We start from the raw sequence: 27,627 nt of genomic DNA, 5'->3' as shown, positions 1-27,627 counted from the left end.
ATGCATGATGTGTATCAACTTTAAGAAACCAGAGTTTTTGGACCTTCCTGAGATGCACAGAATGAATGCACATTAGCAAAAAGAGACTTCTTACTTAACAATACAACATCAAACAAACTTTATTGGAAATGTAAATACTGTACATACTGTCAAAGTTGTACATCAGTTTATAGTACATACTGTAGTTAATACAGTAGCTCAAAGTTCAGTGTACAGAATCATTCTTTTATAAAATAATAAAAATTGGTCTTAATGATATGTGGAATTTACTTTGATTTATTTTGTGTTTGGGCCCAATTCCCAAATATAATCCCCTAGGGGCTTATGTTTGGAGAAGCTGATTATAGGAGTCTTTTTTAGTTTTGAGGGGTTTATTTTTGGAATAATTCCAATATTCAATGTTTTACGGTAACAGTTTAATAACCAAGCCCCATCTGTTGCTCTAACCTCTGAGTTGCTGGGATTCTCACGGGAGCTACCATTTCTTTTTTACCACAAAGAATGATCAGGAATTGCTGATCACAGCAGCATGGGGGATACAATAGACCATTTTCCGAGTTGCTTTGATCCTTGTCATGAAAGTGAGGCTAAGTGCAAAGGTTTTGTTATGAAAATTAGTTTTCATTCAAATGCCACAAACAAAACTAATTTTCACATGAAAAGTTTTGCACTTAGCCTTGCTGTTATAGTGAGTTTCACAGCAACTCGGAAATGGCCTATCAAGTCACATAAACATATTTTATAACAGTATACCTGGAGCCTCGGGCAGAGTGGTGAATATCATGGATTTGACTCCCATTGGTTCCCAGCTGTTTTGTTTGTTTGTTTGTTCTTTCTTTACTGCATGCTAGTGACATATTGAATTTCTAAGATTGAATAAGATCCTTGGACCATGATTTGCCCGTGTTCGCCCGTGCAATCTCACCCTTCCCCCGCCCAGAACCGGGACAAACTGGGGAATGTCAAGGGTATGGCGGGTTTGTCCCCTAGGGCTGGGGGATAGACGTATTTTGCTTCTCGTTCCAGTCTCCACCTCGGGATATGTTGAGGATGGCGATTTTACTGACGTGAAGTTGTCCCTCGTGTTGTCACCGATTCACCGAACAGGCGAACAACTTGGCTGCTTTTTGGAATGAAAACATGCTAAATGCAAAGTGTGGTATCGGACATTGAAGGAGGCTGTTACAGCTGAGTCAATAGCAAGTTTGGCAAGTAAAAGTAAGTGTGTTTGGAATTTAATTTCTGCCTGTCCGCCCATGTAATCTTATTGAACTTTTGACCCAATAGCTTTTGAAGGGACATTCATGTGAGCTAGTACATAATTATATTGTGCATAATGTTGACCTTCCCACCTCTCAGACGAAATTTCTTTCACCGTTTTAGTCTGTTCACGCCTACATTTCATGAGTTTTCATGGGAGCAATTTAATAAGCGCCCCGCTTGTTAAACAGCCGCAAGCTAGCCCGTGACAAGGTTAAATTTCAGGGTCCCATAGTCAATGAAAAATAAGCGGTCAGTGTAAAACGCAGAATACAGACAGACTGCAGGCTGCAGAATAGGAGTAAAATGCAGACCAGGTATAAAGACCCTATATAGGAGTTTCAATGGGAAAGTAAGCTTAAGTGCTAGCATTAGAACTGGAAGAAAATACTAACAACAACATGAAATTAGATAAGATAGAGTAATGTATCAGTCAATTCCAAGCGCGATCATCCCCCCCCCCGGGCAACCCCCGGGCATTTGACCCCTGTTCGACTCCACATAGTGGGGCATTTGACGCGAATAGAAACCCGACCCATCGGGCATTTGACTCGTCGAAAAAATGCTGGTCAGCGGTCGCATAAATTGTCGGAATGCTTTATTCACAGCCAGAATTTACGCGTATATTTTGCGTCAAACAGATTTTAATGTAGTAAGCCATAGAGAAGCGTTCCAACAAATATATCTGAGATTGTTTTTGGCATGGCGGGGTTACATATTGCCCTTCGCTTCTCATTTTCAGTGGTATGTCCAAGTTCCCTCAAGCTTCGTTCTCCCTTTGCTCGGCGTTCGAAGCTCGACTTGTTGGCATGTCTAGGTTTCATAACATAGTGTTTTTTATCATTGTTCTTGTTATCACACGTATTAGCAAACTTCATGTACATTTAATATAAAAGAAAAGCGAGTATCGGATCATATGTGATGTTATGCATTATCTTTAATAATAAATTGTTTTAAATTTATTAATGTATGAATTTCGTTGATTTTTATATAAACAGAGCTAGCGAATACAAAAAAAAAACCAACACGATGACTTTTCAGCCCCAACCAGTGGGGCATTTGACCTAGAAATCGGCCCATATAGAGGGGAATTTGATCAGGCATTTTTAAAAAAGTCAAATGCCCGGGGGTTTGCCCGGGGGGGGGATGATCGCTTTTGGAATTGACCCAGACATAAACCCCACAAGAAATGAAAGATAACCGGTGTGTGACAAATGCAGACTGCAGGCTTGGAGATTAGACCTGCTGTCTTTTATACCTGCCAACTTTTTCTGAGTCAAATGCGTGAGATTTTCGTCTGGTCATGACTGGGATTTCCGAAAACGTCCCAGCCACTTCCAAAAATTTGCGACTATTTTCCGAAGACTTCTGAACGTTGCCAAAAATGTCCGAAGATGTTCGGACGACCTTTGAACACTTCTGATTCAAACGGATTGTAAGCTTTTGCAAAAATTTTGGTGTGTTATACAGTTAGGACACAAAGTCCACTTTAAGCGCCTTTTCAGGAGAAATTTAATTGAATTTTTGTTATTAATCGTGTTAAAGAACAACTCGTCCGGATTTGTTTGTCAGCTGGAGAAATTATTGTCCTCCAGACGCGAGAACGATGTCTTTAGTCCGCAGGCGTGCAACTCACGTATAATGCATGAGAGTTGGCAGGTATAGACTTGTAGACTTGCCGACCTGCGTACTTCTGGATTCTTCAAACTTGGTTAAAAATTATCCTGCATTGAATTTGTATATGCTCATTGGATATTTCCAGTGTGTTTTGTCTACAAGCACTGAAGCGACTTTGAGAACATCATTGAATTTACTGCAAATGCTGTTCTATTGTAGCTGATACCATAGCCTAGGGTGCTGTTCATTGGCTAGCAGCATTATGAAGTGATGTAATCCCCTGTGGATGCACGTGTTGGCTACAAAATTTGTGTCAAAATCAACTGTGTCAGGGAATTTTGAAATTCAGTAACAAGTAACAAGTCTTGATAAGTTTTTGCCCTTCCAAATTTGAACTGTGATATCTCAATAATGAATATAGGATATTGAAGTAGCGTGATACTGTTTTGTTGATTGATATATTACGCGGGATGCCCTGAGGGGGCATACCGTGTCTAAAAACGGGTCGATTTCTTTTTTTTTTTCTTCCTCGTAGCTACAAATCGGTACATTAATTTATTCATTAAACTCTCCCCTCTCCTACTCGGGATGTATTGTTCTGATTGTCTTCAACAACAGCAGGCCAATCAAAATCCATTCTTGTCGCTTATATCGCGAGGGAGGGGACCCACTCACCCTTACCTGTGTGACGTCAACGCATCATTTGATTTCTTAATTAAAAGTGCATTAAATTGTCGCGCCATATTGTTTATAACATGTTCTGGACTCAAGTGTGCCGTTTTCAAACGGAAATTTCACCATTTTGAAGCGGCAAATCGAAAGAATAACTTCTAAGAAGCACTCGACATTTAAAACGGTGGAAATTGGTGAGTTCATGGCGAAGGAATCGTGCTTTGTTTGACAGTCTTAGACCACGACGCGAGACTGAAAAGAGGTCATTGAAAAGCTTACGTTATCGTAATGGAATTCCACACATTTCCGGTAAAAGTCTGAGTCGCGTAACACAAGGTAAACAACGTAACGCGATCGTCGTGACTCAAACTATTCCATTAGCAAGGATAGTTTTATCAATCGGCAAAGCATACAGTTGGAATAAATGAATCAGCCCCAGCATCACGCGTAATGCCAGTGTAGCAGGCATCTTGTTTGAATAACATTGTGCAGCTATTCCACTCTTGCCAGGCATGTAATATATGTCAGTTATTCATGTGATATTCGTCAATCTTTGTCACTCGTCTTATCTGTCACATCACAGGATTGTGTTATATATACTTTGTGATCTTGTATTATTCGGCTCTCTTTTGTGAACTTGACTTAATAAACATGGTCTAGATGCCTCTCTTAGCACAGTTAAAGGGACTATATATGTCAGCTGGAGGAAATGCGCAGTAGAGTCCAGTTGAGACTAATTTGCATATAACTCATTGAGGTATTATTGTTTGTCCAACTTTGTGTCCGTCATGTCGATCGCACCTTCTCACGCCTGGAGATACCTTTTCATGTGCCTGCTTTGTCAAGCTTATAGAAACTGACTGTGCTATCATTAAAATTGTATCACATGAGTTAAGTTTAACCGCTTGATTCGCATTTAATATGTGCCATCTGATGTAAATTATTGGTCAGCTCACCTTTGCCAATACAGTGTGAGTTCCTTTTGTTTATATGCCTATCCTTGCAATTGCAAAACTACTTGTGCTCAAAAAACTACATCTAAAACTCGTGGTTACCCCTGCAAAACTGCGAAAGTACACTGCACATAACTGATGTATTTAATTGTGGCATGAAGAAAAGGTCGGTATTTGTATTCATGTCTGATTTACACTCATCACATGTCAATTCATTCATAGCAATATCAAGGTCAAGCCAGATGTTATAACTTTAATAACTATCCGGGCAAATCCTTTGATGTCCTCGATTCCACTCTTTATGTTTTGTGCTGTTGCTGTCGTGTATTCTTTTTTGGCCGAAGCCAGAACAACAGCCGCAAATGCACGTTTATTGAGCTCCAAGAGCAAGCGATTTCGGAAATATTGCAACAAACAGCTTCTGTAATTACTGAGGAAGGTTTGTAAATAAAAAATTTAGCTAACTTTCTAAAGATGAAGGCGATTCAGGCAGATGAAAAGGGATTCAGCTTCCTGAACTCTCTGACGTTATTTGAAAAAGTTGGGCCAACAATTTCAAAGTGGTTCTATCAACACACGGACTCTACTGCACATGTCTCCCTGCTGACATAGTCCCTTTAATACTCGTACTTATTGCAAGGCGTTTGATATCTGATCAACAAATTCAATCCAAAAGGCCTCTGTCGTTTGGCAGACTACAGTATCCTGACATTTCATAATGTAAAACTTCACTAAAATTGTATTTTTGACATAAACTTTCTATTAAACGACCATTGATATTAACAATAAATTATAGTTTGACCAAGTTTCTCAAAACTGGCACGGAATTTTTTTCCTGAATTGCAGCTCATAGGACACTCACGAAAGTAGGAAGTGTTATTAAAGCCTACCAAGCAGCAAGCACAGGCTGTGGAAATGGCGGAGGTTGCACAATAATATTTTTAAAATAAATGCATTGTTCGTTCAGTCTGCAAGTCTAGAAGTCTATCTGCATTTGTTACACACCGCAAGATGATAAGATAATTTATTTAATGTCAAATACTCAGGGAGTGGCTTCCTAGTCTCCTGAGCCAGAGTCTCATAATATAAGTGTTTGACAAGATAAAAACTAAGAACTATGCTAACAGCATGAAATGTTAAAACTAAGAACAAATAACATTGAAAAAGAGTTGAAGACTACAAAATTTATGTTTTCCTAATCAAAGGAAATTGCTGCATTGGCAGCAAATAAAATGCAACTTATTTCATTGTCTTATACCTACCAACTCTCATGCATATGTGTGAGTCTCACACCTGCAGACTAAAGGCATTGAGTTGCAGCCCTCGCTCAAACTTAGCCCTTCCGTGATGGTGTTCAAGCGCTTACTTAGGCAAAAACTTCTTAATGTCTATTTTAGTTAATCTACTAGCTTTATCTTCTTTTATTATTGGCTTGTACTTAGTTATGTAATTTTAAATTGACTCTGCAAAGCCCCGTGGGGACGAGCCAATAAAGTATGTGTGTACATGTATGTATTGTAGGTTTTATACTATTCCATCACTAAAAATGAAAGGGGTAGATTAGTTGCTTACTTTCAAATGCTCGCCCCAAAATGGCCTTCTGGTTCAGTGTGCATTTCACTAATTGTATTCATCTGTTTACTGTGCATTTTATCCCTACTCTGCAATGCCTTTACTCTGCATTTTACCCTTGGTCTGCAGTCTGCATTTTACCCCAGGTCTGCAGTCTGAATTGCGCAGTCTGTGTTTTACACTGACTGGGAAAGTAAAGATTAAGTAACTAAGTAAAAGCTAGCACTCTTCAAGTCTTGCAGCCTAGTAGTCAATTTAAAGATTAAGAATTACATTTACAGCAACTGGCAAATGGAAGAAATAGCTACATGACCATGTTCGTCCTTCATTTGCCACCCTCTGTTTTAGTTTTGCTTTAGCATGAAAAGCCAGAATTATTGTACATTAATTCTCATCTATGTACTCATTTTTTCAAGAAATCATAAACATGAATGTCACATTTGCAATTTGCCCTAAACAACATTCTTAAATCTTCCTAATGAATACACTCAAACTTTTAAAAGTGGTCATCCTCGGGGAATTGCTAAGTGACTGCTTAATACACACAGGTTGCACAGAATTCAGAGTACATGTCAAGGCCTCAAAGCCTGGTTGTTTTAAAAAACAGGAAATGCTATCGCTGGTTGAAAAGTTAGGGATGTTGGGAATAAAATAACACAAAAATTGCCTTTAATGAATTCACATTCAATGTAGATTGTCTCATCTGTGTGCCAGTATTTTTGAACAGTTAAGTCAAATATGCCGCCTGCTTACAAACTATTGTCAAAACTTCTTGGTATTCTGCTATTCAGCAATACCAAAATTGATACTCTTTTCCATTTCAAGCTTTGTAAAGCTCTTAGATGCTAGCCCTCAATGAATCACATAATCAGCCTTCATTTCAATGATATTGTTTTTGGCTGGTATGGCACTTATTAAAGCAGAATCAAGAAGATTCGAAGTTTCACTCTTTTCGCCACAATAATGCTGCATTGTGCATTTCCAGAAATATCCATACTCCCCCCATGGAAGGTTTTTACTTTTGCTTCCTCCCTTCCATTGGGAAATTCCAGTTTAGCTTCATACTTTGCTTCTAAAATTTTGACTCCTAAGACCCCCCCCCCTCCCCCTAGGAATTTCCAATGACCTTCCATGGGGTGGGTATGGATCTTTTCTGGAACTCATGCACATTCCAATTTTCGGATGATTGTTAAGGTGCATACCTACACTAGAAGAATTCAATGCAGAAAAGGAGTGAATGAGAGGGAAAGAATAAAGCCTACCTAACAACACTTCTTTGGCATCAACACAATTTATGAGTGACCCAGTGTAGTCAATCAATCAATATATTTAATGTGGTCTGTTCACTTAGCTAAAAAAAGCTAGTTTACAGGTACGCCACAGAAAAAGAAAAAAGAAATTATAAGAGCCTTTTGAGACATATAAATTTGAATAAATTAAGGTTAAGATCTAGCTAATATTAAAATATAACAATTTAGCAATGTTGTCAACAAGTAAAATATACAAAAAAATGTGATCATTAAAAGAAGTAAACATCAGCCAAGGATAGATCCTTCATTGCATTCTGAGTCCTGTGAGATCTAATGTTTTTAAATTGTTTTTAAAAGTAGTGGATGTTTGTATCTTTCGAGACTTGTCCGGTATGGCGTTCCACAGTTTCGATGCAGCGTATCTCCATGATCTTTGGCCAAAAGTTGTTGAAAGATTTTACTTTTGGAAGATCCAGTATTGTGGTGCCCCTTAGGTTATAAGTGGAGCACCTTACTGTTATAAGATCACGCAAGCTTGTTGGTCCTGCATCGCTGGCTAATAACTTGAAAACGTGGACAATCAATAAAAGCTGGTATCGATTTATCAATCTACCAATCAATAAAATTAGGTAAATCTGATTTGATAAATGTCGATTGTATCAATCAATCGGTAGAAATCAATGACACACTCATTTCGTTTATCGATTTACCTTGATTTTTACTGATTCCGTCAATTTATGTTGGATGATTTTTTTCTGCCAGTGAAATCACCGCATCATTGGAATTTGCGTAAGAAATGACAACTGACTCCATGTAAATAGAATGTTTTTTGACGAACGAGTTGAAAATATCACCAGTGTTCACTCCTGTTGCTGGCTGTAAGCAGCCAGGTTTGTACGCTCTTTATTTCTCCTTGTTTCTGTCGTTTAGAAACCATATGGCAACCTCAGTATAGTGCAACTAAAATGATGTTGTGGATTACTAATGTGCCAAGTGATTATAATGTGTGCACTATTTAGGTTTCTTGCTTTTCAAAGACAAAAACAAGGAAAGCATTACTTTCTTGCTCTTTGGTTAGATGCTGCTTTCACGCTATTTATTAACTAACTGATAAATTAGGGAAAATCCTCGCAAGTGCATGGGTTGACTTCTCATTAAAAGCAGAAATTATTTTTATACGTTTATGGCACTGGAAAAGCAAATGCAGACAAACCTCATTTTTTCATCATTCAGGGTCTGGGCCTTACGTTTGATGCCAAATAACAACATTGCTGGAATTCAGATATAAATTGATAAAATGATAAAAAATTGATAATATTGTTTTGACACACCAAATTAATTTATCGATGTCCACTGATTTCCATTATCAATCGGTGAAGATCACTTGATCAAAACCAGTTTTTATCAATTGACTACCCCAGCGAGTGACATCATGTGGTAAAATGTGACACCTGTATGCACTTGTAATGATCTTCCTCTATCACTAACACACGTGAGTAACATGTACGCTTTTTCTATGCAAACGATGATGAAACTATACATGTATGGTATAGTTGAACTTAATTTTACTGATTCTTATAGATTCCTATAATAAATCTGGTTTGCTAAGGAATCAAATGCATATTTTTTGTAGAAAGTCTCACTAAATGTTTTTTGTTGTTGTTGTTGTTGTTGATAGGACACTTCAGACCACGCTCCACAGTACATGCAGTCTATTGCAGACAAATTGTTGTTAGCAGAGCCACATGCAGTTGACGACGAGACCACAAGTTTCCTCCTCTAATTCAAGATTACTGCATACTCTTCAAAACGTGGGAAAACCAAATAAATCAACAACTGTGGGTATAATTTATCTACATGGTGAAACTTGGCATAGAGGAAAGAATAACAGGCATGTCGAACCTAAGGTACATAATCTTTTTGTTTTTCTCTTATATTAATATAATATTGGAAAGTTGCTAATTAAATTATTTTGTGGAGGCTTTGTTCTTCCAAGGTACACATGACTTTTTGCAGTGGATAAATCCATTGATAAAAGTAATCTTGTCTTTGAGAACAGTGTGGGTTAATTAGGCGTCAGTTCTGCGAGTCATTAATCCAAATACGCTGGTTTATTGTAATAAATATGGAACATTTTCTTACGACATGTGCTTCAAATCAGATTGGTCTTGGAATGCAAGCTTCACCGAGTCCAAAGAAAATCTTACCACGAACTCCAAGCCAGAATTTCCAACCTGTAGGGTGAGTTCAGAAGTGGAGAAAGGACTGCAAAACAGCTATTGTCGGTATGCTCACATCTTTGTGGTCCTCAAGCTGCATAGCACATAAGTATTTTCTTCTGTGACCTGCAGCCTTGTGGCATGGATCATTTTAAATGGCTCCTTTAGGAGCCGCAAACTCTATGAAAGTCATGACCAACAATACTAAATGATGAACTTAATAAATGATGATATTAATGATGATAATGCTAAATGATGATCTAACCTGTTATTTGATTTTTTATTAGAGTTATTGTAACCATTAATCCAATTCGGCCTTGCTGCGATTTTGATGCGAATAAACTATCTATCTATCTATCCTGAATGGATAGCATAAAAGTTAGATTGAGCAGGATTCATCTTTTAGTGTTTATGAATACCTTTGGTACATCACCAATTTGTTTTTTGTTTTTGTTTTATTTTTTTTATATTTTGATCAACTTCATAGCGAGGAAGTTACTGGGTTCTAAGTTGCATTTCAGACCAGAATTTGATTAAAATTGGGGGGCAAATTTGACACACATACAGCGCGAACTTAGTTGAATGTACATGTAGGGTTCGAACTTGAAATCTGGGTGATAAACTTGAATGGGTCAAACTTGACATGGGCAAAACTTCTATAATTTGATTTGCTAATCACCCTTTGCCAAAATGTAATTTCCCCAACTAGATTATGTGATCATACAAAACTTTGATTTATGTGTACATGTAACTTCTACTGCTTATATGGTTTCTGGGAAAAGGATACTTGGGGAGAAATTCCAAAAATTGTTGGTGCTTACAAAATGGCAGAGAGGCTAATGGTTATGGATGGCAAAATACATTCCGGCAAGTTTTACTTACTACTAGGTGAATAGCTTTACTCCCTAGTGGAATTTTATTGCAACAGGATCCCATTGACCCCCAAGAAGTCATTCTCAAAAATTCAGGGGCAGATACCTGGGATGAGGTGAAAATTTTCACAGGCAAAATCATGATTGGAAAAGTTTGCAAGGAGTGTGGCCAATGTGCGAGCCAGCGAGCCAAACGTGCAAGGCATGAACAAAACATTCGAGGCATGCAAGGCATGAACAACCCCCAACATAACATTAATGCTAACCGTTAAGCTAACTGGGGAGCTATTTTAGCTAACCTGAGTGCTATTTAGGCTAACCGGAGTGCTTTTTAGGCTAACCGGAGTGTTTTTTAGGCTAACCTGAGTGCCTCGCCCGTCTGCCTCTCATGGCTTGCTGGCTCGCAGATTGTCAAGATCCGTTTGCAAGAAAGGGGAGATGTAAGCCCCCTGGGAACATTTCTTTAATGGGCCAGTTCCACAACCCTCATCATTGCATTTTTTCTGTTCGAGTGAAAATTTTCTGGCATTTTTTTTCTCTGCCCATTCAATGATCAGTATGTACGTCATTTTTTCGTGACTTATCACATCAAGTTATAAGTGTTGGGTTGCTTTTTACCATTCTCAATTGCTGGACTTGTTTCACTCTTTTAACAACATATTCTTCTAGGAAATTTTTAGCATGGAACTTGGCCACTTTCTCTGGTTAGATTTTGGTCTGGAATTTGTTTTCTTGTGTACTTTTGGGCTTTCTTCTTTCAGTTTTATGGTGAGTAGCTAGCAGCAGTTTTTTAATATTTTGTGTGCAAAAGGGAGCTTCAGTTTAACATGTTTGCACTCAATTTTGAGAGAAACCTTTACATGCCTAAGAGGGAAGTCATTCTTATTTCCAGACCTAAGTAGACTAAAAGCAGAACAAAAGTCAATCATAGAAGAGCTGTGCAAAAAATGATGTTCACTGGAATAAAAGTAATTTTTTACAGCCAATGTCAGTGCTATGTAGGCCAAGATTTTGGAGCATGATCATGATTTGACTAAGGTGTTACCAAGCAGTAAACATGGTAGTAGATGAATATTCTAGAACAGTCCTGATTTAAGGACATGAAGGTTACATAGTAAGTCAGTTTAGTTTATTTTTTAAAAAAATTTATTCATAAATCCAGCAATAAAAAAAAAGCAATTGAAAATAGACTGCCCCGCAGGTTGCGAGAACTAATCTAGGCAGGCCAGACTTACAACTATTGGAAGGTAAAGAAATAATGAGTTAAACAAGAAAGTTGAAAAATTAAAATTTTATGTCAGCTATAAAATAACAGTAAGTTGCTCTTGATAATACACTTGTTTGTTTGGCAATGATCCTCAGTCAACTGAATCTTAAAATCCAAAAGATGATTAAATTAGTTTTTGTGGCACATTTGACATCCAGCCATAAAATAATTTTTTAGTCCTGTAAATAATTTTTCTTTACTCTGGTGTAACTGCAAAATTTCTTTGATCTAGAAACAAAGAAAAACCAGTTAAACCTACCTTTTTATGGGTAAAAGCAGGGCGTAGAATTGATCAACATATTGTTGGAATGCTAAGCCAGGTGGCAATAATTGCATGAAACGAGACTGGATACTCTTCTATAAAGAGTTCTGGCCTGATCTTTACCATTGCTTGTAGAATTTTGTTTTTCTTTTTGATCCAATATCAGAAAAATAAATATTTGTGGCAGCATATTGTTCCAGAAAAGAAACAAACATTTTTAGCAATCAAACATGTACTATACTCACATCACAAGGTTCTTTGCCTTCTTTCGCTTTTTTGTCAGTCCACTTTGCCTAGTATACAAATTATTCAATCAGCAGATGCTTTAATTGTAATCAAAGGCAGTACTGGTAAAAAGACAATTGGCTGTTTCCTTTATCAAGCTGTCATATTTATGTTGGCGTTACATTACTTGCCATCTCAGATCTTGATGCAGAACCTTTATGTTCTCAAATATTCACTGACCACTTTGCACTAAGAATGGTGTTAGTGCAGATAAAAAGGACTTTTATAAAAATCAATCTTCACATTTCCTATAAGGTGAACTGTACTGAATAAAATGAAAGTGCCTGTATGTGCAACATGGACCTATTTGGTGTTCATACTTTTAAAACAAACCAAATCAGGTAATCTTTCTCTCTTCAAAATATTTAGGCCATATTGGCTGTGATCACCAAAGTACAAGTTCTGCACATTTCAAAGTGTCATTGTAGTACTGTTGCAGTCTTGACTTTCTGAAATGATGGAACTGATCACGCTTCATAGCAAATATAAAATTGATGAATGATGGCCATATGCATACCTCAGGGACCATTGCAGGCGAACAGTCGTTTGATCAACTGAGAACAGTTGAGGTGAATGTTGTACCTCAGGTGCTGTGAAAAGTATAAGTGAAGTCAAACAGACTTGTAGGCCATGAATCTAAATCTGAAGCTATGATAATTCCAATCAGATCTTTGTTGGCCCCTTGCTATGTTTGAGATATGGTAATTATAGTACAATTGAATATAAAGTATCATTTAAATGCCTTGAATTGACAATCGATAACAGGCTCTCGTGGCAAAAACACATTAACAACGTTTGTGATTCTTTCGGCAAGAAAGTTGCGGTCTTGAAACAGATTAAGTTTTTGCCGAAGCCAGTCTTGCAAACTATTTATTATAGTCCAATTTTACCTCAATTGTTCTCAATCGTATAGATTGAAGATATTGATTGCATCCACTAAAGAGCAACCAAAATTATTTACAGTTTTCCCAGGGCATTGTTCTGTCTTACATAAGGAGACTATTAATTGTTACTTTTAATATCTACAATGGTGCTTCATAGATCGTCTCAGAGATCTGATAGTTAAATCCAAGCCTAATTATAATTTTAGGAAGTCTGCACACATTGTGATTCCTAGGCCGAGAACTGGGGTTGGCAGATCATCCTTCAAGCACAGAGCTGCCTTGTGCTGGAACCTCCTTCCTAATTCATTTTAAAACTCTCCTAGTCTTGGTTGGTTTAAGAGGTTAATTGGGGAAAACAAGAACTTCCTAAAAACCATAAGTTGTGAGAAAGCCTCTTATAGCATGTCCTTGAAGTCAATGGACTTTGAATATTTTTAGATATGTAATTATTGATGTGAATTTCTCATTTTAATTCATTTATTTAATGTAAAATATTTCCATAGTTTATTTTAATTTGTGATTCATTTTTATTAGCTTAATTAGCCCAGGTCCATACCAAAGTCATTTTTGGGGAGTTCATGGAACATGTGCAACTCCTTCCAGACTGTACCCAAGATATCCCCATGAACCACGTCTAATCACAACCACTTTTCATACCTTTTTTGACATTCAAATCATAATTACTTTAGCGCAATTTATATTAAAATTTCTAATTACATGAAATTTCAAACCAACAAGAATTCCAATATTGGAAATTTTAAAACCAATTAACTGCTAATATGAACCTAGTTTAATGGGCTTAGCTTCCACAAGTCTTTTGTAGCTATGTGGTAGAGCATCCAAGTTAGTAAATGAATCGGAAGGACTCTTAGGTTCGACTCCTGATAGGAGCACTCAGATTTTTTTTCCAAGTATGCCTGTTTCACTTCCTGAATAATACATCATTCTTATTTATTCACCAAGCTTTAAATATTCCATCACATTTATTCCATTGCGCATATGCCGCACATGACATTCCAGTCCTAGCAGTATATAGGATGTTTGTCCCATGACCTAGTTTGATGGCCTTAGCTCCCACGAGTCTCCTCCTCCACTGCAGGCATTGTTTTTGTGTTTTGGTATGTTTCACTTTGCCTTTAACTTTAACAGAAGGAAATGCAGTGCTGTTGTTACTTTTGATTTTTTTGACTGAGTCAATAAACGAAAGTAGGCATAGAGAAAAGGTAGTGAAACCTAATCAATCAATTATTAATCTTGTCTATTTTATTATTGGCTCCCAATAAAACCTTGCATTTGAATTTAACAGGCTGTAAGAATAAAGTTTAGAACATAATCACTATAATCCCAGGAGGAATTCTCAGAAAACAAAAAAATACTAATATTCATAGATATTTCAATTAATCATGTTTCATTAGTTTTGAATTTTTCTTTTAATTTTCACTTAAAGTAAAGTAAAAAAGGTCCATTCAACAAGTAAGCTACTATAAATTGTCGCTCTGGAATGAACATATGCTCAATTATTTGACAAAGAACCCATTTTGTGACATGAATTGCTCTTATAACATTGGGAAGAAAAGGATTTTCTCCCAGGAAGAACAACCCATAATCAATTTCTAGCGACTTCTCTAAAATACACAGGAAGAACTTGAAAATATTGGTCAACGTTTTCAAGTTGAAATCCACTTCCACCCTAGCCATCCACAGTCGAACATTAATAGTAGGTTATGTGCACTAGTAGGGTTATTGTTAACAAAACTAAACCATTATAATAATTTTAATGATTCCATTAATGTACAGCTTGCCAAAGAATATTAATTTATGTTAGGGATACTTGTAACCGTGGGCCAGTCTAATGCCTTACGTGCACCTTTTGTATCAATTAATTGCGGCTGTGCTATTCTCCCTGGGCAGGCTATATTTTTCAACACTGTCTGTCCTGGGGATCAGTGGCCATTAGGTTACTCCTGCCCAGTACCTCATAATTTTTTTACCCATAGCACTTTCACTTCCTTTTAATGATAAAATTCCTCACCAATTAACCATATGTAAGGAGATAAAAAACAAGATGGTAGATCCACAGAAGGTATGGGTACTGGATCAATTATGAGAAATATATAAGGCTTACATGTATGTGAGACTTTGTTTGGCCTGAAAGTAAGCGAAAGCCGAAAAACAAAAAAATCAGCCTTTTTAACTGTAAAATGGGGTATTTGAATTGCTGATTTGTCCCCAATGTGGAGTTTTCCCAGTTTTATTTCAACAAAAATCCAAATGCTCATGGGATTAGCCTGGAAATGACTTGATGCATTTGATTTACAATAGCTTAAAGAGGTAATGCAGTGTAGATTACCTTTCTCTCAAAAAGACATTGGTGGTACCTGTTACTACCTGCTTAGTTTCTCTGCTCCTTGCAACAGAAATCCCCTTGCCCCAGGATGTTTCAGGAGCAGTTTACTGCTCAACAGTAAACCCAAAAAATTCCAGATTAAAATGTAACCAGAGAAAGTGGCTGAGGCGGTTGCACTTTCTTGCTTTAAGTTTACAATACCTGCAACCCATCTTCATCTCGATTTTTTTTTGTGTGTGTGTGTGTGTGTGTGTGTGTGTGTGTGTGTGTGTGTGTGTGATTACTACAAGTTCAATTTCTTGATTTTCTCTGTCCCTTTTTTTCTAAAACTTTCCTTGAAGGACATTTTGTTGAACAAGCAAGACAAGTACAGCAATCAAAAATGGCAACAAAATCGACATTCAACACTTATCACGTGTTATAAAAAGTTACTAAAGAAATTGGGTATATGCTGATCACTGATTGGGCATAAAAATACAATGCCAGAAAATTTCTGCCTAATCAAAAAAATGGGTTCAAATGGATTCTGGAACTGGTTCATTATAGAAATGTTTCCAGGGGCTCTTCTTGTCCATCTTGTAAACTTCACCCTGATCCAACTCTGCCCCTGGGTCTCCAAAAACCAAAAGAAGTAGACTCGGTTATGTTTGCCAGAAACATGAGGTTGGTGTGATCAAGTGTAGTTACCATGACAATGTTACCTGTGCTGACCCTTACATGACATATTTTGTTCTTTCCCTGTTTCCTGTTTGTTCCTGTTTATTCCACCACTCTGCCACATTCCATGGATTTTCTGGCTGTTATACAATTGGACGCCTTTCATACAATCGTACCAAGCCCACCTTATGCTGGCACTGAGGGTGATTGATCACTAGCCAGGGTTGTTATCGTTTCCAAATTCGAGATAGCATTGTCATGTCTACGTTGTGGAAATTACCAGCCTCCCACGCAGTCATTTTAAGGAGATTCACGCTACCCTCCTCCCCCACAAAGTAGTTAATAAAATTGACTGTGAAAAACATCATACAATATTCCACACTTTTACAGGGCCTCCACACAGCTTTCAGGATGATTCACAGGATTGGCTGGGAATAAAAGCAGTAGCAGAGCAAACAAGCCTGAAGCAATAGTGGTCCAAGAGAGTGGTTCTAAAGAGCTCCATGCTTTCTGCTTTATGGAGAGGAAAAACAACTTCATGGCAGGCTAAGAAAGTGCATTTAAATGCCCCTATTGGAATGCAACTAATGTATGTTTTGAGGTGAATGTGATGTGACATTGGCATAATGATGTATAAAATTTTATTGTTTCCACCCAGGTTGGAGAATGCACTTACTTTCAGAGACTGCAATCCTTCTGCAACCCAGGTAATTGAAACATATTTTTTAAAAAGAAAAACATGATATGATTTCTTCCTTTGTATTAACTTTTGAGGTTAAAATCATACACTTTTTAAAAGTTACTGCATGCTTGTTGACATGTTACTGTTTTTAATTCTCATGAATTTTTTAATCAGGTTTCTACCATTGATTTTGATAACAGTAAAATGGTGTAGTTTCTATGTTTGTTATGCTGGAATGTAACATGATGTACTTGAATAAAAAGCAATATTAGGCTGTGTTGGTGGCAGTATTATTCCATGCAAAGCAAACGTTTTGGTGGAGAATCCACCATGAGTTGATTAAGCTGAGACAATGAGCAGTGGTGGCCAAGAGAAATTTTCTAAAAGGCGGCCCGCGGCCCACCTCAAAGCCCATGGACCAGCTGCCTGCGTCCCATGGCCCGCTTCCCAGTTCTACAGCCATTTTTTTTTTACGCCCACTTCAAGATGGCAGATACTTACCATGAAAGCCTTCTAACTAATAAAATAATGGCCTGGTTAGCCTAAATAGCTCTCCGGTCAGCCTAGTTGAACTAACATAGCTTGTGCTTAGCCTTTGTAGGTGGGGTTAGGATATCTTAAATTATCTATCTCTATTTAAGGTTATGATATTTTAACCCCAAATATAAAGGCTAACCGCAAGCTACACAAGCTAAACTAGGCTAACTTTAGATCTATTCAGGCTAACCGGAGCTTTGTTTTGTTAGATACCAGTCTGTCAAGGTAAGTATTTGCCATTCTGAAAAGCCGGGTCATGGCATTTGAAGTGGGCCGTGGGCCGTGAACTGGGAAGTTGGCCGCCAGGCCATGAGCTTTGAGGTGGGCCACAGGCCACCTTTTAGCAAAACCCAGAGAAATACTGCTTGCCAAAAAGCATTAATTATTTTGCATGCAGAACCTAATTTCGAAAACATTAGCAAAGCCAGAGAAAAGTCAATGAAATTCTAAACTTTGCTTTAAACTTTTTGCTTTTGTCGCAAGAAATTGTGAGGACAAAATACAAAATCATTGTAATCTGTGTTTATGTATTTCTTGCTGCTGCTGTATATATTGTTATGAAATTTATAGCAAAACGTTCAGCAAGCTCAGTCATTTTCAAGATAAGACAGTTAGTTTAATAAGAATTGAATGTTTTGTTTTATCAAGAATGAATAACGGTAATTTGACCACCATAAATTAATCAGAGTGCTGCCATTTCGTACATTAGCCCCTCATCACTGAGAGTGAATCCAACCCTGATTAGTTCTGATGAAGGGCTAAAAATGAGTTTGAAGATTTTTGCTGTGTTATTTCAACACATAGAATATTGAAGGAAGCACGTTGATTTTCAGTCATTTCTCATTTTTATGCTGTATATGGTCTCAACCCAGCATTGTTACTGGAAGGTAACAGAATTATTTTGTGTTACCTACCAACTTATAACTATTTTGTTACAATTTCTGATGAACCCTTGAGACAGAGATGAACTTATAGACCGACAGGAAGCAGTTAACAATATAAAACCCTTTCACTGTCATGCTACTTCATCAGTTAGACTGGGCATATGGAAAATCAGGAAACCTGGAATCTGGAATCCGGAAATGGAACCGGAACCGGAACAGATGAATGATTGAAGTTGGGAAGTATGCATATGATTGACATCAATACTCCTCCTCCCTTCTCTGCATTCCTCGCAAGATGGATCATGATACACGGAGCCCTTTTAAGAAAGGGTACGAGTATAAAGAACATTGTAGTTATCATTCTTTTCAGTTACATTGAGTTTGGGATGATGTTCTTGTTATACAAAACATATTTGCTTTTGTTTGTAGGTCGCGACAAACCACCGCTTAATTTATTGAAATGTGAGTACGTGTGAAAATTTGACTTTGTTATGCCTTGAACTTAAGCTGGAGTCTATAGGCAGAACAGACGATTCTGTGTATTCCAGTGGTCATGTTCTGCTTTTTGATATAGTTATGTATATAACTATGTGTATAGTTCGTTTTTTGAAATGAGTAACTAAGGTTCTAGGGAAGGGAATGAATAACACAGCCCTGATAAGTATCACTGTTATAGTGGCTGTTTATGAAAGCAGTTAGCTACAGGTACTGATTAGAATCAAAAATACTGTTTTTAGCTCTGGAATCATGATTTTAAAATATAAAAAAAATATATAAAAATTCTGTAATCAGAGGGCAATTAAAACTTTTAAAGTAGAATATTTTTTTCGGATCCATCGAAACTTCGTCAGCCACAATGCCAAATTGAATGTTAAGAAGGGTTATATAATGGCCCAGAGGGAGCTAAGATGGTGTCATAGATGCTCCTTTAACAGAGACAATGGCTTCGAATTAGCCAGCATCTTTGACACCATCTTAACTCCCTCTGGACCATTATATAACCCTTCTTAACATTCAATTTTGCATTGTGGCTGACAAAGTTGAGTGGATCCAAATGAAATATCCCACTTTTAAAGTTGTAATTGCACTCTGAGTACAGGTTCTGATTAGTTGCAGTCCCTATATACTCAGTCACTTGACCTATATACTCAGTCACTTGACTGCTAGGAATAACAGTAAAGGATTCACTCACTTTTTTCAAGTCAGTTTCCCAGTATGGCAATGTCCTGATAGTATCTCAAATGCTGATAATAGAGATGCCATCTTCAATTATATATAGAGAAAGATTGGGAACAACGTTTCACCGCGGAACTGGTTTCAGTGTTTCCCAGTTTATCCAGGTTTCTGTTCCGGTTCCAGTTCCAGTTAGGTTTCCGGATTCTGGATTTCCAGGTTTCCATACGCCCATTAGACTGGTATAAATCATTGAATTCAAGACATAACAAGGCAGGGACAATATACAAAACCTAATTTTGCTAACAATAGACAAATAATTGGCTTACAGATCCAAATGCAAAAATAATTTTTTACATAACATTTACTTCTTAAGTAACATTTAATCCATTACCTAATACCATCCAACAATGACTCACAATTGTCATTAAATTTATTTGATTATAATGATGACCAGTGCAGGCTATAGAAAATTTTATTGATCATTGAATGTCACAACAAACAGTACTCCCAGATAATCAAAGTGTACTTACTTATAAATATTTTTCAGTATTGTGAGGAGAAGTTGGCTTTATTTTAAACTTACATCTGATGTTTTTTTTATAAAGATGCAGTGTCAAATGTTTTTGGAAGGTCTTTACATTACTTTTGTAGTTAGTAGGTTGATAGTAGGCTTGCCCATGTGACATAAATGTGTATTCTATTGTTTCCTTAGAAGCCACCATCCACCATTTCCAGGAGTAAATTCATTTTCTCCAAGACCAAATAATTTATGTTCAGTTCTTATTTGAAAGCACGGGAAGGTACTGTGTTTTACAATTTATCAGTGTATATATGATTCATAAGATTTTCAATAAGGGGAAAAAACAGTTGTTCTTGACGAGATTTATTTCAGAGAATGTTGAAATGACAATGAAACCCTGAATGGAGAGACATAAAGATGCCAGTACCCTGACTTGAGGAAGATGTTGTGATATGCTATCAATTGTGCCACTGAAATACAATATAACTTAATAGTTTCTGACAGCATCAGCAAGCACAAGCCCCTTTTTAGCATTTTTTTTTTCTCCTAGTGTCATCTTTTAAATATGTTTAAGTGCAGTGAAAACACTCAGGCATGCTACCTGTGTACTTATGGTGCTGCACTAGAAATCTGTTGGTGTGTGGTTAAAGTGAGTGTCTGGCCACTTGCTCTTCATTCTGCCATTTTGGATTTTATGTTCTATTTGAATTATTTGCTTGCCAAGTAGAATTCTTGGCCTCACTAGCACCCTAAGCAATTAATTCTTACCAATGGTAATTAGAGGTTGTTATTGTTATTATTAGCTATTATAAATAAATAAAACAAAGGAATTATATTGGCTTCCAATATATGTCATAAACTAAAATGTGAAAAGTCCAAAACCCCTATTAATCCTAAATGTGAAGAATGTTAAACATTCTAATCCTAAAATCTCGCTGGTTGCTTATCAATTTCAAAGTTGGTATCTGTAATGTTCAGCGGTGCTCTTCACGTACAACATGAGCCTCTCAAGCATAGCAGCGCAGACCTCAGGAAGGCGAATGAGACTGTTCATTATTATTACTAACTGTTTCCAAAGGCATCTCAAACTCAAGTGGGAAATACAGCTCAGTCTTAAAAAAGTGGTATGATTGGGATGCTTTCTGTCTAGCATCTTTCAGTGTTTCATATGAGGACAAACTATACTGGAGGTGTTCGTCAAGTATCAGTCATGATGGATGTAAGGATCACTACTTATGAACCAAGCGACCAGAAAACTTCACTCGTAGAACTAGATATTTGTTAGCATGATAACATTCTCAAGGTTAATGAGACATTCATACTCAACAGCTGCGATAACTTTTTCTGTAATTTGTAAGTACAGTCAGCTCCCTTTATTCGGACACCCAAGGGACCGCAAGTTAGTGTCCTTAATAGCGAGAGTCCATAATAGCTGGAATTTATTTCACTCAAAGAAATATCGATATTTCCCAGGGACTTAGCTGCTGTCCTTATTATTTGGGTGTCCGTAATAGTGAGGTGTCCGCAAGGCGAGAGTTGACTGTAATGTGCATTTTTATGAACTTTGAAAACCCATTACCTCTTTACAAAGGTTTTTCCCCTTAAAAAAAGTGAAAACATTGTTTTGTAGGAGAAGAAAATGTTATTTCATCGTCATACTTAATTATACATAGACACATTTTGATAAATTTGCATAGTTAACTTGATGACAGGCAAGCCAGAAGTGGACGAATTGGGCTGATGTGCAATAAATTTAGCAGTAAACATGTCATGCAGACATGCAAATTTCTTCAGAGTAAACATTTCACAACCATTACAGGCTACACTGTTGGCATTTTCATTAAACAGGTGGAATGGAAGTCACCAGAGAGAACCGACTATTTGTTTTTCACACAGCACTGTCAATCTGGCAAAATTGCACTCCATGCAGTGGGTTCATTAGCAATATAGATCAATATGAACTTTTCATTTTCCATTGGTATTGTTAAGTAGGCACCCCAATGAAAGTGAATGCAGATTTATAAATGATTATAGTAGAGATGATCAAAACAACCATACTGAAATAAATGATGGTATGTTTCCAGCCTGGTGAATGAATAAGAATGATGTATTATTCTAGAAAGTGACACAGGCATACTTGGAAAAAAAGAAATCCGAGTGCTCCTATCAGGAGTCGAACCTAAGACCTTTCGATTGCTAGTTGAAATGCTCAACCACTGAGCTAAAGGCGAATCGTGGGAGCTAAGGCCATTAAACTAGGTTCATGGGACAAACATCCTGCATACTGCTAGGATTTGAATGTCGAACGTGTGGTATATTCATATACCAAACGTTTGACATTAATTGCGTTCGACGAAGGAGAACGCAAGCCTAATTTCGTTTTTGCGTCCTGTGTCTTTCGAGATGGTGTGCCTGTGTACGGCTATGCAGAATTTTTCGAGATTGCTGTAAGGACACCCAAATGGCGCCCCCGCTTGAGTTTTGCAGGGGCATGTGTCGGCCGGGAAACTGGTGCGAACTTATGACGACATCTGACCTCGTTTTCGTGCTGGAGCCATCTTTTTAGTTTCGTTTTCGTATAAGAGTCGCCCCCTCGTTTTCGCGCTATTGACTAAATTTGCATACATCGGGAAAGTTTTACATTCAGTGTACGGGATCACATTTCAACTGCAATGTTCATCAATATTCACTGGATGGAAATATCTCTACAGAATCTTTTCCCTTTCTTCCAGAAATCTTTTTTGTGAAAGATTGCATTGAAGAAATTACACGTTTTGTGGCCGCGGTAAAAAAATTTTCCGTGGGAAATAATTCATCGAACACGACAGCGCTGCACGCCGCCTGTTGTACATTTCGTCGTGTCAGAAATAGATTTCAACCGCAAACTAGCCTGTGGAACTACGACAAGACCATGCTCATCAAAATCGTTGCTATGTTCAGAAACCTTTTAATCTCCTCATTTGATGCTACAATACGGGTAAAGAGGGCTTTTCACCCAGCCCAGGTTCGCGAGGTTTTGCGAGTCACGTATTACGTTAGTATAAAATCAAAATACAAAAATATCTGAAAATATACACACATCAGAAACTGACATCAGGCCCCGGTTGTTTAAAGAGCGGATTATTTTATCCAGCGGATAATTCGCTATCCAGCGGATAAAAGCTATTGGTTGGAGAACATTTTATCCACTGGATAGTTATCCGCTCTTTGAATATAAACCTTGGCCCTGAGATGTCTTTCAAAACTGTATGCAAATTAGCTCGCGTCAGTTCGACATTTTTACGGCTTTATAGTCGCGTATAAAGTTTCGCAGCATTTTGGTAAAATACCTTTTGAGTAGAAGACCAAAATAGTATGCTGGCCTGTAAGTTTCGTTTTTCTCAAAGATTATAAGCGTTATACCGAAAATGATGTGCATTATTATAAAGTTCGACGGTGTCACGCAACAGGCGGACCGAAAATACTTTCTATTTTTTTTTTTTTAAAGTTCAGCAACGTAGCCGCTGCAATTTTTAAAACTCAGCTTCGTTTATTGCAAATATTTCACCTTGGTAGTTACACATTACGTACAGATATAAAAGGACGAAAGAGCTACCTAAAAAAAGTCACGCAGCAGGCCGTACAATCGCACAACTTAGGGCTGTCGAACGCACTCTTTAATCTTTGATTACTACTAGTATCCTAGCAGTATGCAGCTTGTTACTTAATGTGTTTGTTTCTTTTTTCAATGAGGTTCGTCCACTTATAGAATCAAGAGAGCTTGAATGTTGCTACATATTTCCATGGATATAAAAGGAATCTCAACATTTTCAAAAATTTAGACTAATTTCGTTTCGAGCATTTTGCTAATGTTTAAGGTCAGTAGGGTTACATTTATAATAAATGTAATGTTCAGGAGTCGTCAGCATGCTATTTCTCCTTACAATATCAATGTATAATAATTATATGTTAATTAAATGTTCAATTTTTTACTAAAAAGGGAATAATAACAAGACCAAATTTGAGTTTCGTTGATGTTGAAAAAAGCAATTTCATGGATTTTCACGAATTTTATAAAGAACCCTTGTGGAAGAATTAGTGTAATAGCATTGGTTGTGTTTACATTGAGGAAGAATTATTTGCATTAAGTTAAACTTCTAGCCCCAGTTCGAAGCCCGTTTAAGCTCATCCTGGATTAATTCAAACTTTGACTCGCATTTAATTGCTAATCGACAAAGATTCTTTGACAAGATTTTTGGCCCTCAGTTTTAACTTATACTTTTCTTTACCTTTAGCTGGACATAAGCCTTTAAAACCATTTTAAAGGAGCGCGATGAAAGCGCCAATTTCCTTCTAATCATGGATTAGCACCAATCATCTTTCGAACAACCCTGCCCTGTAATATAGATGCTACAGGGATACTGGTAAATGTTCATACTGAAGAAGCATCTGTTTTGTGGAGGTTAGAGATATAGTCATTGTGAAGGCTCCACTGACATCAGTTACTCTCCCTCTATGCAAAAGTGACTCAAATGTATATTTATTGTACACACCAATGTTGAAATCAACATTTTGGAAACACATTTGTACATTTTTAATTTATGAGACATAAGAAAATCCCAAAAGGCATAACTCATGCTGTGCTGTTAAAACCAGTGTGTACACCAAAATGGCATGAGTTGTCACTTGACTGAAAGGGTGACCTTTCTTTTCCCTGACTTTCGGCCATGATTTAGACACAAGGTTGTTGCATATTTACAAAAAGCTAGTGTTCGCTAATTCCCAACCGTTGTTATTTTGTTCATGCTATTAATATTTTTAAAATTAACTTTAAAAAGTATTATTGTTCACCAAATGGAATGAAATCATTGCCTCAAGCAATGTAGTGATGTGATGGTGTATGCTTGTCCACAGCTTATTGGACACTAATGAGGTAAGTTCCATATTGGAAAAATATGATGCATGGTACTCATTTGCTACAATCTAACCCATTTCTGCTGTAATTATTTAATGAATAGGTGTTTTTTATTGCTGCCATGTTGGTGTACCCCCCCCAAAAAAACATTTTGTTTACACAACAATTGAAGTTAACTCTAGAGGAGAACAAAAATTGTTGTTATTGTAACACCAACATGGCTGCCTTGGCATCACCCTCAATCCATGAGTAGTAATTTTGGGTTTTTAGTTTGCCTGATTATTGGTTTTATATGTAATCATTTGTCCCAAATATAAAATTTGTAAGCTATAAATTTGAAGAACCAGTATCATTGTCTATAAATTGGAATGTTTCTGTCTCAGTAGTATTGGTTTTATAGTTAACCCTAACCCTAATATCGAGGAACAAATTCCCCTATCTTGTCCACATACTTTTCTTATAAAAATACTGGGGAAAAGCTATTAAAATCTCAAGAGAATTCACCTTGGGTGATCACATGCCAAATTCTCATGAGTGCAGGAGTTAAATAAGCATGACATTACAAAGAGAAATTTGATGCTGATCACTATTAAAGCATAAAGGGTTTCGGTAAGTATTAATTTTTATGGAACCTCTATAGGAAATGTCAGGCAATGTTCCTTTGACATTGCATCGAGGAATGGTGTTGGAATGTAACCCTAACGAATTGATACTTCCAAAGTTATATCCTTTGTTTAATGGCGTTACTGTTGTAGTACACAAGTGCAAACTAGATGTTAATGGTAACTTACTCGTTTGGAAAGGTAAAGGAACGTTCAATATATCCAGAGTCCTATTGCGTTTGTCCAATGATGGAAATACGAGAGAATCTGGGAAATAGTCATTTTGCACAGGATTGTGACTTCTTTTCGCGCTCAGGTAGGGTTATGTAAATGAGCGTTCGCAGTCGTGTGATGTTATATCTATGTAGCGTAGTTATCATCGATATTTGAGCCGTCTGGTGGTTGAAAGACATCATTAAGTCTGGATACCCGCAAGTCACTGGCACCTTTCAAAGAACTGAGAGGTGTCTTCCATCCATCCATCGTTGAAAGCGCTTTTAAGCGCTATTGTTTTTGCGATGCCTGGAGGATTGATCCAGACGGAAAGTTTATCAGCAACTCTTCAAAATTCCTGTCCACGGTAATTTTTAGTTTAGCCGGTCTTACCGTGAGTTGTGGCCCATTTGCCAACCTATGTGACGATCGAATTCGGAAAATGAAGACTTGCTTTTAGACTTCTAATATTTTCCTTTGTCCGCAAGACTATGTGTTACGTGTCAAAAAATGCCATTATTACCCACAATGCAAAGGGAACCTACGATTTGTGCCACAGTCAACCACGCTCGCACGGATCCATCAGATTCAGTCCAGTTTCTCATGTAGTAATCCGCCTATCCGCTGACCCGGACTTTCAAGGTTACTAACGACATCATAGGAGACCAACCCGCTCGACAGTAACATTTCTATACACTGGTATTTCTATTACTAATGTATTTCATTTTTTGCAGGAATGTCTCAGTCGTCCACTTCGGGGCAATACAAACCGAACTACAACAAACACTTCCCTCGTAGTTTCCTGCTCAACTACGGCGAAGCCTTGCAGAACATCCCAGACGAGAAGATACTTGCCCGGTTAAAGGACTGGAATTGTGAGTGGCTGTCGCAACCCAACATCGCGATCAGCGAAATGGCCAGTACACTGAAGGACAACGTCGAGCACGTAAGACGTCACCGCGGAACAGTCTACACTGACCATTTCGTGGACCAAGTCGAGCAGTTCATAGAGCCAATCATCGACTCTTTACGAAGACTAGACAACAAGGATCGCACGCTAACAGATCCTCCCACTGCCGATGACGTGATTGACGTCCTTAAGGCGATCAACGACAATCAGCAGGTGGAGGATCTGTTTGTAGATGCATTCAATGCTTGCGGCCCGGTGTTGATGATGTCCATACATGTGCTTGCAATCATCTGCCTTCCACATAACCCGGACGCCTTTGCGCAGCAGGTAGTGAGAAGTCCCGCAACAGAAAACTTCAAACCCGAGCCATCTTCCCAGAAGATGATGCAGTATCTCATGGATGGGATACTAATGCGCTGGCGTACCATCCAAAGAACACAGAACATATACGACAGCAGTCTCTATGTGCGATCCGAAGATCACAGGCAAGAAAACCAGGAGCGCCAATCACGCCCACGTACGCGTACAGAAACAAGAACCTCCTCGGCAACCAGCACAAGAGCTACATCTGAGCGAACACGTCTGCCAGCCACAAATCGTGGACAGACCTCAACGGCGTACCGATCGAATCCGCGGCCATCATTCTCAGGTAGCGACATCTCGTCGATGTACGGAGACGACGAGAGCGTCACTTTCTCCCAAGTCAGCTCAGCAAGCACCAGCAGAGAACGCCTTCGGGCCAACTCGAGGCAAAGCCGAAAACCAGCCAGTTGGCTTCCTACTACACCCAAAGCAACCAGATCGCGTCAACAACGAGAAGAAAGTCACGAGAGTGAGAACGCTGAGAACGCGGAAGACATCCCTGAAGAAACACCTGAAGAAATTGAAGAAGAACAAAAAAGTGAACAACGTCAACACAAAAAGAAAAACAAAAAGAAGCAACGACGGCAGGAAACCATGCCTAGTGCTGACGAAGTGGAGGAACATGATGAACCCAAACGCAAGAAGAAGAAAAAGAGTCCTGACGAGGTGGAGGAAGATGATCAAACCAAAAACAACAAGAAGAAAAAACAGAGGAAGAATGCTTTCTTG

General features: G+C 37.8%; 1 protein-coding gene and 1 long non-coding RNA gene across 12 annotated transcripts; one reads left to right on the top strand and one right to left on the bottom strand.

Moving 5' to 3' along the window:
• Nucleotides 1-1,042: 1,042 nt before the first annotated feature.
• LOC146448376 (uncharacterized) lies at nt 1,043-22,141 on the top strand. 11 transcript variants are annotated; one of them, XR_014861101.1, is made up of 6 exons: nt 1,043-1,218; nt 9,003-9,231; nt 9,486-9,565; nt 16,776-16,824; nt 18,369-18,550; nt 18,650-19,415. XR_014861101.1 is itself a non-coding variant. In XM_085102626.1 (5 exons), exons 2-5 carry the CDS (start codon nt 9,070-9,072, stop codon nt 21,620-21,622), a joined length of 300 nt encoding a protein of 99 aa, XP_084958752.1. In that variant the 5' UTR covers nt 1,043-1,218; nt 9,003-9,069; the 3' UTR covers nt 21,623-22,141. The 11 variants fall into 11 exon arrangements, 8 of the variants coding, with proteins under 8 accessions (XP_084958752.1, XP_084958748.1, XP_084958749.1 ...); XR_014861102.1 differs by lacking the exon at nt 9,486-9,565; XR_014861103.1 differs by having other exon boundaries at nt 9,486-9,609; nt 16,508-16,824; nt 18,369-19,415.
• On the bottom strand, nt 15,718-16,815 carry LOC146448377 (uncharacterized). The gene is made up of 2 exons (XR_014861104.1): nt 16,772-16,815; nt 15,718-16,663 (listed from the first exon to the last, which is right to left on the bottom strand). It is a non-coding gene; the product is annotated as an uncharacterized LOC146448377 (long non-coding RNA).
• Nucleotides 22,142-27,627: the final 5,486 nt, after the last annotated feature.

This window comes from Pavona decussata, unplaced genomic scaffold, assembly GCF_977016875.1.
Source record: "Pavona decussata unplaced genomic scaffold, jaPavDecu1.1 SCAFFOLD_960, whole genome shotgun sequence".
NCBI classification, from domain to species: Eukaryota; Metazoa; Cnidaria; class Anthozoa; order Scleractinia; family Agariciidae; genus Pavona; species Pavona decussata.
This window is presented reverse-complemented; position numbering and strand designations above follow the sequence as displayed.